This window comes from Pongo pygmaeus, chromosome 21, assembly GCF_028885625.2.
Source record: "Pongo pygmaeus isolate AG05252 chromosome 21, NHGRI_mPonPyg2-v2.0_pri, whole genome shotgun sequence".
NCBI classification, from domain to species: Eukaryota; Metazoa; Chordata; class Mammalia; order Primates; family Hominidae; genus Pongo; species Pongo pygmaeus.
Window position 1 is genome coordinate 34803703 of NC_072394.2, and position 14151 is coordinate 34817853.

The following is a 14151-nucleotide window of genomic DNA, read 5'->3' on the forward strand; positions in this document are numbered from 1 at the left end:
TTTATGAAATGGTGGTTGTGTCTTTGCTGAGTTTAAATAGGGTCCAGGCCGGGCATGGTGGCTCATGCTTACCCTGTCTCAAAAAAAAAAAAAAAAAAAAACCCTCAACTAAATCTGGTTAAATAGGCCAGGCTCGGTGGCTCATGCCTGTAATCCCAGCACTTTGGGAGGCGGAGGCAGGCGGATCACCTGAGGTCAGGAGTTCAAGACCAGCCTGGCTAACACGGCGAAGCCCTGTCTCTATTAAAAATAAAAAAAAAACTAGCCAGGTGTGGTGGTGCACACCTGTAGTCCCAGCTACTCGGGAGGCTGAGGCAGGAGAATCACTTGAACCCCGCGACAGAGTGAGACTCTGTCTCTCACACACACACACACAAATAAATAAATTGGGTTCATAAATGGTGATTCCAGCACTCACTGTCAGGTATAACTTCAGTCTTTTTTTTTTTTTTTTTTGAGACAGAGTCTCCTTCTGTCACCCAGGCTGGAGAGCAGTGGTGCAGTCTCAGCTCACTGCAACCTCCACCTTCTGGGTTCAAGCAATTCTCCTGCCTCAGCCTCCCGGGTAGCTGGGATTACAGGTGCAGACCACCACGCCCAACTAATTTATTTATTTATTATTATTATTATTATTTAGTAGAGATGGAGTTTTGCCATGTTGGTCAGGCTGGCTTTGAACTCCTGACCTCATGTGATCCACCTGCCTTGGCCTCCCAAAGTGCTGGGATTACAGGTGTGAGCCACTGTGCCCAGCCAACATTATTCACTTTTGTTGTTACATAAGATGTCACGGCCAGGCATGGTGGCTCACGCCTGTAATCCCAGCACTTTGGGAGGCCGAGGCATGTGGATCACCTGAGGTCAGGAGTTTGAGACCAGCCTGGCCAACCTGGTGAAACCCTGTCTCTACTAAAAATATGAAAATTAGCTGGGATTACAGGCGGGCACCTGTAATCCCAGCTACTAGGGAGGCTGAGGCAAGAGAATCACTTGAACCCGGGAGGCAGAGGTTGCAGTGAGCCGAGATCGCACCATTGCACTCCAGCCTGGGCGACAGAGCGAGACTGCATCTCAAAAAAAGAAAAAAATAAAAAGATGTCACTTATGGGTATTTGTACTTTATTATACTTCATGTGATGATATATGGTTGAGCGTCAGTGTCTTTTTTCAGTTAAGTTCAGTTGAACCCTTTTCCTGTTTAGAATATTTTTTAAAAGTGTAAAAAAACTTAATAAAAGAAATGGTTGGCTGGGCATGGTGGCTCACCCCTGTAATCCCAGTACTTTGGGAGGCTGAGTCGGGTGGATCACCTGAGGTCAGGAGTTCAAGACCAGCCTGGCCAACACAGTGAAACCCCATCTCTACTAAAAATACAAAAATTAGCTGGGTGTGGTGGCAGCTGCCTGTAATCCCAGCCACTTGGGAGGCAGAGGCAGGAGAATCCCTTGAACCCGGGAGGCAGAGATTGCAATGAGCCTATTGCGCAACTGCACTGTAGCCTGGGCGACAAGGAGACTCCGTCTCTCCCATAAAAAAAAGAAATAGATGACTACATTTAAATTATCTTCCATTTAAATCCATAGTTTGCAAATAAAGGAAAAAGCAGTGGAGGAAGAGAGTGAGATAATTACTGCATTTTTACAATGTTAAATAATTACAATTAAAATTTTTGTGTACAATTCCACATTTAATAGCAATTTGCAAATGCCTTATTGCCAGGTGTGGTGTCTTATGCCTGTAATCCCAGTACTTTGGGAGCCCAAGGTGGGAGAATTGCTTGAGCCCTGGAATTCGAGACCAGTCTGGGCAACATAGTGAAACTTTGTCTCTACAAGAAATAAACAAAATTAGCCACGTGTGGTAGCCTGCATCTGTAGTTGGAGGTACTGGGGAAGCTGACGTGAGAGGATTGCTTGAGCCCAGCAGGTTGAGGCTGCAGCTGACATCAAGCCACTAGACTCTATCCTGGGCGACTAATTGAGACCCTGTCTCAATGAACAAAGAAAGAAACAAAAAAAACCCAAATGATTTACTTACCATTAAATATCAAGAAAATAATGACTGGAGTAAGCTTAGATTTAGATACAATAAAATCATGGAGCTTATCATTTGAAAGGCGTTTTTGACTTTTCATAGGTGCCTAGCAAGCAAAGTGGCCCTTTTGAAAAATGCAAGTCACATCATGTCACTTTTCTGCTTGGCCCTTGCCTATTTCTCGAATGGTTCTCCTAGCACATTCTAATTGGTCATTATTCATTGTGTTTCAGCCATTCTGGCCTTCAGCCTATTTCTCAAACACCCCAATCTTGGGTACACTTTAGGGACCTTGCATTTGCTAGCTTGTTTACCTGGAAAATTCTGCGGTAACTTCTTGCACATTATAGGTACTAATAAATATTGGCTGAATGCAACCAAAAAAGCTGACTTCAGTAGTAGAAGTAGTAGAAGAGAACATTACCAAAGTCCTTTTTTTTGAGACAAAATTTCCCTCTGTTATCGAGGCTGAGTGCAGTGGTGCCATCACAGCTCACTGCAGCCTTGACTTCTTGGACTCAAATGATCCTCCCACCTCAGCCTCCTGAGAAGCTGGGACCACAGGTGTGTGTCACCATGCCTGGCCAATTTTTTTATTTGTAGAGATGAGGTCTTACTGTGTTGCCCAGAATGGTGTCAAACTCCTGGGCTCAAGTGATCCACCTGCCTCAGCCTCCCAAAATGCTGAGATTATAGGTGTGAGCCACTGGTCCAGCCTCTTACCAAAATCTTTTTTTTTTTTGAGACGGAGTCTCGCTCTGTCGCCTAGGCTTGGAGTGCAGTGGCAGGATCTCGGCTCACCGCAAGCTCCGCCTCCCGGGTTCATGCCATTCTCCTGCCTCAGCCTCCCGAGTAACTGGGACTACAGGTGCCCGCTACCACGCCCGGCTAATTTTTTATATTTTTAGTAGAGACAGGGTTTCACCATGTTGGCCAGGATGGTCTCGATCTCTTGACCTCTTGATCCGCCCGCTTCGGCCTCCCAAAGTGCTGGGATTACAGGTGTGAGCCACTGTGCCTGGCCGCCTCTTACCAAAATCTTAAACTTGTTAATTCTTGTATCTCACCTTGCTTTTATATCAGTTTTTGTTATAGAATGTGCTGCTTTTTAGGTTATTTTTCTTCTGCTCAGCAAGTTAACTTTGAAGAATCTTTTTTTTTCTTGCTTTTTTTTTTGAGACAGAATTTTGTTTTTGTTGCCCAGGCTGGAGTGCAGTGGCGTGATCTCAGCTAATGGCAACCTCCACTTCACGGGTTCAAGCGATTCTCCTGCCTCAGCCTCCCGAGTAGCTGGGATTACAGACATGCGCCATCAGGCCTGGTTAATTTTTTTTTTTTTTTTTTTTTTTTTTTTTACTAGAGACAGGGTTTTTCCATGTTGGTCAGGCTGTTCTTGAACTCTCATCCTCAGGTGATCCGCCCGCCTCGGCCTCCCGAAGTCCTGGGATTACAGGCGTGAGCCAGCGCGCCTGGCCTCTTGCCCTCTTTAGAGCGGTTCTACATAAATCTGTGGAATAATCTGCTGATGTTAGAAATAAACCTTTCTCAGGCTGTGGCCATAATCTGGTTCATTTTAATTGCTGAAGGAAGAAACTGAACCCTTAGGAACAGTTTAAACATTCTAGGTGGTTTTTAGATATATTATTCCTGTTAGAGTTTTGAACTTTGATCATCTTGTTAGAAAAAAGAGGCCAGGCACTGTGCCTCATGCCTGTAATCCCAGCATTTTGGGAGGCTGAGTCGTCAGGAAATCACTTGAGCCCAGGAGTTTGGTACCAGCCTGGGCAACATATGGAGACCTCGTCTCTACAAAAAAAAAAAAAAATTAGCCAGGCGTGGTGGCGCATGCCTGTGGTCCCGGCTACTCAGGAGGCTGAGATGGGAGGATTGCTTGAGCCTGGCAAGTTGCGGCTGCAGTGAGCTGTGATTGTGCCACTGCACTCCAGCCTGGGCAACAGAGTAAGACCCTGTCTCAAAAAAAAAGGAATTTTGCATTCATTTAAAAATGAATGGTAGCAACATTTTAGATAATAACTTATGTAGTCTGTGTGAATCTCATCAAATATATGTGATTTTTAATGCTTAGAATCCTAGAATTTTTAGTGAGGGAGGAGCTCTCAAGTTATCTAATTTACTGTCATTTTACAGATAAAAACTAAACTTCTGATAGATGAAAGGATTTATACCATACATCTATATATCTATATGATAATTGCACATGGCTGAGTTGAGGTTAGAACCCAGGACCCAATCTTTGATTTGATTTCTTTTCATTATGGCAATTTAGAATAAAATTTTTTCTCTTGGTTTTCTGACCTTCGGCCACTTCATCTTTTGAAGGATCTTGTAAGTTCCTTGATATTTCTCAAAATGTCAGTTTTATTCTCTTCAATGAAAGTTCTTGTTAAGTGAAAGTAGCCTTTCATATCCTTAAATGTGAACCTGTTCCTTAGGCTGGAGTTTTTGTGCTCTCCATTATATTGGCATTTATAGTTGTTGGTTTTCTTTTTTTTTTTTCTTTTGAGATGGAGTCTCTCTCTGTCGCCCAGGCTAGAATGCAGTGGCGTGATCTCGGCTCACTGCAAGCTCTGCCTCCCGGGTTCACGCCATTCTCCTGCCTCAGCCTCCTGAGTAGCTGGGACTATAGGCGCCCGCCACCACACCCGGCTAATTTTTTTGTATTTTTAATAGAGACGGGGTTTCACTGTGTTCGCCAGGATGGTCTCCCTCTCCTGACCTTGTGATCCGCCCGCCTCGGCCTCCCAGAAGTGCTGAGATTACAGGCACGAGCCATTGCACCCGGCCAGTTGTTGGTTTTCTTTTCTGTGCCAGATTGAGCGATATATGGTGGTACTAAGAGCACTGGAATAGGAGTCAAGGACTGAGGTACAGCATAGCACCTCATGTGTTACTTGGATATCTCCACTTGTCTCTAACACTGAAGAGGTATAATTGGTTGTTTAAAAACTGTGGGTGTAAAACGCTGGTATCCCATGAAATGGAACTGCAGAATATTAATGGATGACTCTGAAACTGCTTTTGAAACAAGCATGAGGGCTCAGTTTCTCCATCTCTCATGGGCTCCACCATCACTGTCTGACATCTTGATCTCCTAAGGCATCTTTCCTCCATCCCAGAGCTCTGTTGAAAATCTCTTGGGCTAAAAACCATTACAGACCTTCTGATACTCACATTCTAGCCTTTTTAGATTGTTGTGTGTGAACAGTAAGTCAGCTATGGATATTTTTCTTTCCTATTTTGTGATGCATTTGGTATTTACTGGAGGCTGCTTGTTTTGTTGCAAACTCTGTTCCACTGTGTACTGTAGGAGGTCTGCTCAGAAAGCCTAGTTAATAGAGCAGTACCATTTGCTTTGGTCAATTGTAGCAGCAGTCTGTTTTTTTTTTTTTTTTTTTTTATTGAGACAGAGTCTTGCTGTGTTGCTCAGGCTGGAGTGCAGTGGTGTGATCTTTGCTCACTGCAACCTCCGCCTCCTGGGTTCAAGCGATTATCCTGCCTCGGCCTCCCAAGTGGGATTACAGGTGTGTGCCACCATGCCCGGCTAATTTTGTATTTTTAGTAGAGATGGGGTTTCACCCCCAGGCTGGTCTTAAACTCCTGACCTCAAGTGATCCATTTGCTTCGGCCTCCCAAAGTGCTAGGATTACAGGTGTGAGCCACTGTGCCTGGCCAGCAATCTGGTTTTGAAGGAGGCTTTGACCCCTCATTTGGTAAAAGGTTCCTTCTTTGACTAATTCCCAAAGGACATCTGGATCTGTCTTCAAAAGAAGGGGTATTCCAGTGTCAGTATTCCTAGCTAGCTCTGGGAGAGGAGAGAACTTGATTGTTTTCAGGGCCCTGGTCAGAGTCTGGTTTTATGCCCAAGAGATGAACTGCCTTTTGTCCTCCTACCTCCTGAAGTTCAGAGTCCTGTGAAAATGAAATGGTAAAGGTCAAGTAGCAGTAGTTTGAAAAGCACCAGCACTGGGACGATTTTGTGGTAGCCTAGCGGAGTGGGCAGGATGCTTACTTCAAAGGTGCTAAAGGGATGTATTTTTTTTAAATAAGAAGGTTATAAATGTTTCTATTAAGTTTGATTTTAAAGCATGAGGGTTCTGGGAAAATGAGAAGATTGTACATACTCTAGGCTTCCTTGGGACTGTATTTGAAAAAAATAAACTTTTCTTTGGGTCAGCCAGTATGAAAACTGCATTTGATCTCAATCCTTCAGATCAGGCTTTTGGGGAGAGTTAGCTGAAGAATTTGTTTAGTCTAAGAAAGTTGATTCTAGCTTAGCTAAATCTGGAAGAAAAGATGGAACCTGATGTTTGAGTGCTAACTGTATTCCAGACAGAGGTTATACTCCTTATATTGGTCCTTCTGAAGCATAAATATGTTTCCAAGTCCTGTAATAGGAAATTGCCTGTGAGAGTTTAAGTAAATTGTACAAAGTAACACTTTTGGTTGAGAGATTTGTTTTTAATACAGAGAGGACAGGTTAGGAACTTTGAAGCTTCAGCTAAATGAGTCAGTTCTCAAATGTTTGAGAAGCATGCTCGAGGTTCTGGAGGAATAGCTTAATTAACTTGTACATCATGAGAGGAGTAGGGAGCAAAAATATGTATAATTTCTTCTAAATGATGCTGTCTTTTTTGATGCAGTGGTGCTAAATGGGCTTTGCTTGTATGATACTTCTTAAACGCATTAGCTAATTATTTTGTTTTAGTCTTTTTTGAAATACAGATGACTCTTCGAGCTGGTTTTCTTTGGAAAGTTATCTGTCCTGACAATTCTACTTCGAAAACTTCAACTTTTTTTTTTTTTTTAGTCTTCATTTCCATTGCCACCACCCTATCCTAAATTATCCTCTTATGCTGGATACTGAAATAGCTTCTGCCTGGTCTACTTACTTTCACTTCGCCCCCTTATGATCCAGTGCTTTGCTCCTTTTAATCCAGTGGCCAGAGGGATTTTTTTCAAAACATAATTTGATTATGACAGATCTATGTTTGATACTTATCCATGGTTTCCCATGGCAGTTGCAGAAAAATCCAAATCTTGTTTGGCCACACTGCCCTTCTTTCAGTAATTTGAATTCCTTAAGCTTTTTCTAGTTTCAGGATTTCCCATTTTGAACTCTTTCTCCTCCACTTTTTCCTGGCCACAGGTTTCAAGAGCTGACAACTTACCTCAGTTCTTAAGAGGATCCTTCGTTTATCTCTAAATTGGATTTTCCTGTGTCCAAACCTTACTTGTTATCACAAGTTTATAATTATTTGGGTGATTGTTTGATGTGTCTCTCCTGACTGGGCCTTAGGGGCAGAGAATCTGTATTATTTTGTTCTTGTTTATATCCCTAGGAGCTCTTATGGTAGGTATTCAATAAATGTTTGTTGAATAAAGGCAGTGGAAAAACACATAGAAGAGGTGCTGTGGCGGCAGTTCTCAGTGCCAACAGTTGAATTGGTTTACAATAGTAATTTTTAGTGTCAAAATGGAGATGTGTAGTATGGAATGTTTAGCAAGATCTTTTTCTCATGGAATGGAATGTTTGAAAACCTCCAAAGTGTAAGTTTTTTTTTTTTTCTCAAAAGAAAAAAGTCATATTTGGGGTTACTTTTTTTTGAGACAGAGTCTTGTTCTGTTGCCCAGGCTGGAGTGCAGTGGCATGATCCCAGCTCACTGCAACCTCCACCTCCCGAGTTTAAGTAATTCTCATGCCTTAGCCTCTGGAATAGCTGGGATTACAGGTGTGTGCCACCATGCCCAGCTGTTTTTTGTATAATTATTATAGATGGGGTTTCACCATGTTGACCAGGCTGGTCTCAAGCTCCTGGCCTCAAGTGATCTGCCAGCCTTGGCCTCCTGAAGTGCTGGGATTACAGATGAGAGCCACCGTGCCCGGCCCAGTGTTACTTCTGAAATTGAAATCAAGTGCCATATTGATTCCTGATCTTTTGTGTATGACCTCTCTCTCTCTCTCTCTTTTTTTTTTTTTTTTTTTTTTGCTACCTCTCCCCGAAAGTTTTTAGGATCTTTTTTTCCACGATTATGTACCTTGATATGGGTCTTTTCTCACCCTTTGTGCTATTAGGTCTAGCAACTCATGTGTCTCAGGTCTGGGAAATGATTTTACAGTTTTTCCAGCTGGTGCGTAACTAGCCATTTGTTCTGAAACTGTCAGTATTTAACTTTATGTTAGAAACATTTCATAATGCAAATGAAAAATTTAAGCCAGGTGCAGTGGCTCATGCACTTTGAGAGGCTGAGGTGGGAGGAACACTTGAGGTCAGGAGTTCAAAACCAGCCTAGCCGACATGGTGAAACCCCTTCTACTAAAAAAACAAAAAACAAAAATTAACTGGGCATGGTTGTGCACCCCCGTAATCCCAGTTACTCAGGAGGCTGAGGTATGAGAATCACTGGAACTGGGAAACAGGTTTCAGTGAGCCGAGATTGGGCGACTGTACTCCAGCCTGGGTAACAGAGCAAGACCCTGTCTCAAAATATAAATAAAATACATAAAAAATTTAATATTATGTATATAATATCCAGCCCAGGCTTTTCTATTTGTCATGCCCTGTTTCTTTCACATCATAGCCTTACTCAGATGTCTGCTGATCCTTGATTGAGGTGTGATGCTTGAGAGTCAGGCTCTTAAATACTACTGGCGAATTCAGTGCATTGTGGTTTTGTGACTTCACTTGTCTCTTACAGAAGTGGGGAAGTGGTTTTTACTTCGATGCATGGTTCTGAAGTAGAGATGTCTATCTCCTGATGCACACTTTAAATAATCCCCATGTTTTCCACTCCATCCTCCATCCTTGTCTGGTTTAAGCTCTTAGCCTGTCGGCAGTTCAGGGGATGAATCTGCTTGGTTCTTTTCAGCATCTCCCTCTGCAACACTTAGATCTCATCTTCCTTTGCTTTGCTAACTATTCTCTTTGCTTCTCCATTTGTTTCTCTGTCATTGATGACTTCCAAGTTATATCCCCATCCTGGATATTCCTTTTTGAACGTCAGACTCATATATTCAGTTACCTCCTCAGTATCTCTATTCGGATATCTAATGGCATCTCAAAATTAACGTGCAAAACCAACCTGTTCCACCCTTGTGTTGACTGTATAAATTAGTGGGAACTCCATTTTTTAAGTTGGTTAAATCAGAAACCTGGGAGTCATCCATCTTGGAGTCTGTCCCTTTGCTCTTGTGGCACATGTAATCACAAATAAATCCTGTTGGCTCTACCTTCAGAATATATCTCATTTTATCACTCCCTCTGCCACCAGAGTGGTTTAAGCCACCTTCATCTCTTAGGTTATTTTAGTACCTTCCTAACTGGTCTCCTTCCTTCCATTCTTGCCACCTTCCTCAACACCGAAGATATATTTTATTTATTTATTTATTTATTTTGAGACAGAGTCTTGCTCTGTCGCCCCAGCTGGAATGCGGTGGCTTGATCTTGGCTCACTGCAACCTCTGTCTTCCAGGCTTAAGCAATTCTGTCTCAGCCTCCCGAGTAGCTGGGGCTGCAGGCATGCACCACCATGCCCGGCTAATTTTTGTGTTTTTTAGTAGAGATGGGGTTTCACCATGTTGGCCAGGCTGGTCTCAAACTCCTGACCTCAGGTCATCCGCCCGCCTCAGCCTCCCAAAGTGTTGGGATTACAGGCATGAGCCACCATGCTTGGCCAAATTTTTTATTCCTTTGGGTAAAGGGATGTATTTTATTTCCTTTAATTTGGTAATATAGTGAGTTATGTTAATAGATTTTTTTTTTCCAGTGCTCAAGCATCCTTGCATTCCTAGGATAAATGGTACTTCAACATGATTTTCCTTTTAAATATACATTGCTGGATTTAGGTTATAAATTATTGAGAATTTTTGCATCTGTATTTACAAGTGTTATATTCTAATTTCAGGCCTTTTCCAGTTTTATTATCAAAACAAGCTGTGCTGTTTTTCCTCTCTTGATTCTCAGTAGTAGTCTCTTTAAGATAGTGATTATTCATTCTTTTTGGTAGATCATGCCTGTAAGACCTGGGCATGTATGTTTTATTGTGGGAATATATTGTTTTTACTTTCCTTGTTATGAAATATATAATTTATTTTAAAAAATATATATACAGAGTTTGTGTTCCTTTAAAGAATAATAGCTAAAAATAAATTGCACGCCCCCACATCCAACCATCGTCAAACAAAACATCCTTTACACTCTTTTCTTTATTTATTTTCCCCCACCCCTCTAGACTATACACCCCTTTGGAGCCTCTGAGCATTTTCCTTTCCCTCACTGCTTTAGATAACCTCTATTCAGATTTTCATATTAATGATTCTTTTGCTTTTAACCCACATGTGTTACTGAAGTTTAAGTCCTAAATAATAATTTTTCCTGCTTTAAAATGTATTTTTGTGTCAATGAAATCATACTGGTGGATGTATTTTCTCTGATTTGCTGCTTTTGCCTCTCATTTCTGAGCTTGATCTATGTTGGTGCATTTATAGAAATACTTCATATTTTCTGCTGTGTACCATCTTATGCTATCAAAGTGCCATATGATTTACCTGTTCTTAGTATGTATTTGGGTTGTTTCTGGTTCTTGCTGTAACAAACAGCTGCATTTAGTGCTTGTGTATGTGTCTCCTGATGCATGTGTGCATTCACTTCTCTAGGGTGTATATGTTGATGGGAATGGGACTGAGTATTGTGAGTGTATAATAGTATCTTGTTTTTGTTTTTTTCCCCTCTCAGTTTATGGCATAATTTACATACAGTAAAATTTACCACCGCCCCCCTGCCCCACCTTTTTTTTTTTTTTTTTGAGACAGAGTCTTGCTCTGTTGCCCAGGCTGGAGTGCAGTGGCACGATCTCAGCTTACTGCAACCTTTACTTCCTGGGTTCAAGCGATTCTCCTGCCTCAGCCTCACAAGTAGCTGGGATTACAGGTGCCTGCCAGGCTAATTTTTGCATTTTCACTAGAGACAGGGTTTCACCATGTTGGCCAGGCTGGTCTCAAACTCCTTACCTCAGGTGATCCACCCACCTTGGCCTCCCCAAGTGTTGTGATTATAGGCATGAGCCACCACGCCCAGCCAAATTCACCCTTTTTAGTGTACAAGTATACAGCTTTGTGAGAGTTTGATTTCTTTAGTTCAAATTTGTTTTAAAGTTATATTTGGTATTTTAACAGTGCTATTTAAATATATGCCATATATGGCTTGAATGCAATTATCCTAGTACAGATGGTCCTTGACTTATGATGTTTTTATGTCCCTGTAAACCCACCGTAAGTTGAAAATATTAAGTTGAAAATGCATTTAATACGACTAACCTGCTGTAAATCCTAATTTAGCCTACCTTAAATGCGCTTAGAACACTTACGTTAGTTTACAGTGGGCAAATCATCAAACACAAAGCCTATTTTATAATAAAGTGTTGAATATCTTATATAATTTATTGAATACTAAAGTGAAAAACAATAGTTGTATGAGTAGTCAGAGTATGGCTTCTCTTCAATGCATATCACTTTCATATACCATCGTAAACTCAAAAAATCGTAAGTCAGGATATGCTGTATATTTTATTGGTGCTAACATACTTCTTCCATTTTAAAATCCAGGAAATTCACCTTTTTTTGTGTATAGTCTTGTAAGTTATGACAGATGTATATACAGATATGTAATCCCCACCCATGATTCTTTTTTAATTAAAAAAAATATATTTTTGTGACAGTCTCACTGTCACCCAGGCTGGAATGCAGTGGCATGATCATAGCTCACTGCAGCCTCAAACTCCTGGCCTTAAGTGATCCTCCTGCCCCAGCCTCCCAAAGTGCTAGGATTACAGGAATGAGCCAGTGTGCCCTGCCACCACCATAATTAAGATCCAGAACAGTTTCATCATCCCAGAAACTTTCCCTATATCCTTTTGTAGTCAGCTTCTTTCTTCACTCCCAGCTCCTGGTGACCACTGATTTGTTCTCTGTCCTTGCAGTACTGTCTTTTCCAGAATGTCGTATAAATTGAATCCTACATTATATAACACTTTGAGTCTGGCGTCTTTTACTTAGTGTGAAGTATTTGAGATTTATTTGTCTTGTGATGTGTATTAGCAATTTATTTCCTTTTTCTTTTTTTTCTTTTTGGAAACAAGGTCTTGTGCTGTCACCCAGGCTGAAGTGCAGTGGCACGATCATAGTTCACTGTAGGCTTAAACTCAAGCAATCCTCCCACTTCAGCCTCCTGAGTAGCTGGGACTGCAGGCACACACCACCATGTTCAGCTAATTTTTTTTTTTTTTCTTGGTAGAGAGAGGATGTCATTCTGTTGCCCAGGCTGATTTCAAACTCCTGGCCCCAAGGAATCCTCCCACCTATGCCTCTCAAAGTGCTGGGATTACAGGTGTGAACCATTACAGTTGGTAGCAGTTTATGTCTGTATATTGCAGGGTAGTATCTCATTGTATAGATGTACCACATTTTGCCTATTCATTCTTCAGTTGATAGACATTTGGACTGCTTCCTCCTTTTGGCTGCTGTGAGTAATGCTGCTGTGAATAAATATTTGTATGTAAGTTTCTATGTGGACATACAGTTTCATTATTCTTGGGTAGATAAACCTTGGAGTAATTGCTGGGTTGGATGGTAATTTCTGTTTAACTTTTAAAGAAATAGCTAAGCTGTTTTCCAAAGTGGCTTCACCATCTTACATTCAAGTTTTTGTTTTTGTTGTATTTGAGGCAGAGCCTTACTCTCTTGCCCAGGCTGGAGTGCAATGGCAAGATTATATTATAGCTCACTGCAGCCTCGATCTTCTAGGCTCAAGCGATCCTCTCACCTCAGCCTCCCAGGTAGCTGAGAGTACAGGTGTGTGTCACCATGCCTGGCTAAGTTTTGATTTTTAGTAGAGATAAGGTCTGGCTATGTTTCCCAGGCTGGTATTGAACTTCTGAGCTCAAGCAGTCCTCCTGCCTTGGCCTCCCAAAGTGCTGGGATTGCAGGTGTGAGCCACCAAGCCCAGCCAAGGTTTTTGTGTTTTAGTAAAATTTCTGCTCTTCCTGGCAATATTTTTTTCTGAAATTTACTTTGATACTGATATAGTCACTCCAGTTCTTTTCAATGCTTAGTTTTTGCGTAGTATATTTTTTCCATCCTTTTGTGTTATACTCTCTGTTTCATTATATTTGTAGTTGGACCTTGATTTTTTTTTTTTTCCTAATTCTTTTACTTGGGATGCTTGGACCTAATGTGTGTCTAGTTTTTCCTAATGTGTCTTTTACTTGGGATGCTTGGACCATGTGTATTTAATTACTGATATGGTTGGTTTAAGTCCACCATCTAGCTATTTGTTATTTATTTATTTTTAGAGCCAAGGTCTCGCTGTGTCACCCAGGCTGGAGTGCCAGTGGCATGATCATGGCTCACTGAAGCCTCTAACTTCTGGGCTCAAGCAGTCATCTCACTGCAGTCTCCCGAGAAGCTGGGATTACAGGTGTATGCCACCAAGCCTAGCTGATTTTTTTTTTTTTTTTTTTGAGATGGAGTTTTGCTCTTGTTGCCCACTCTGGAGGTGCAGTGGCGTGATCTTGGCTCACTGCAGCCTCTGCCTCCTGGGTTCAAGCCATTCTCCTGCCTCAGTCTCCCGAGTAGCTGGGATTACAGGTGCCCGCCATCATGCCCAGCTAATTCTGTATTTTTAGTAGAGATGGGGTTTTACTATGTTGGCCAGGCTGGTCTTGAACTCCTGACCTCGTGATCTGCCTGCCTCGGCCTCCCAAAGTGTTGGAAGGCTGAGGCGGGCAGATCACACCTGTGCTGGGAGGCTGAGGTGGGCAGCCACTGCTCCCGGCCCTAAAATCTTTCCTCTTTTCTGAGATAGACATTTAATGCACACACACATTTTGATATGCTATGTTTTAATTTTCATTCAGCTTAAAATATCTAATTTTTCTTTTGATTTATTCTTTAACTTACTGATTATTTAGAAGTGCGATATTATATTTTGGGAATAAAAATCCAGAGATCTTTCTGTTATTGATTTTTGATTTAATTCCATTGTGGTAAGAGAACATACCTTGTATGATTTGAATCCTTTTAAATTGATTGAGACTTGTTTT

General features: G+C 41.6%; 1 protein-coding gene across 10 annotated transcripts in view; it reads left to right on the forward strand.

Moving 5' to 3' along the window:
• The window catches only part of ASXL1 (ASXL transcriptional regulator 1), an 81048-nt gene that overhangs the window by 20856 nt on the left and 46041 nt on the right, over positions 1–14151 (forward strand). For 3 of the 10 annotated variants that reach the window (XM_054467020.2, XM_054467031.2, XM_054467021.2), the window contains exon 4: positions 12345–12437. The exons of the other annotated variants lie outside the window; for them this stretch is intronic. In XM_054467020.2, the coding sequence (XP_054322995.1) occupies positions 12345–12437 (93 nt within the window). The remainder of the gene's footprint in view (positions 1–12344; positions 12438–14151) is intronic. 10 annotated transcript variants of the gene reach the window in all.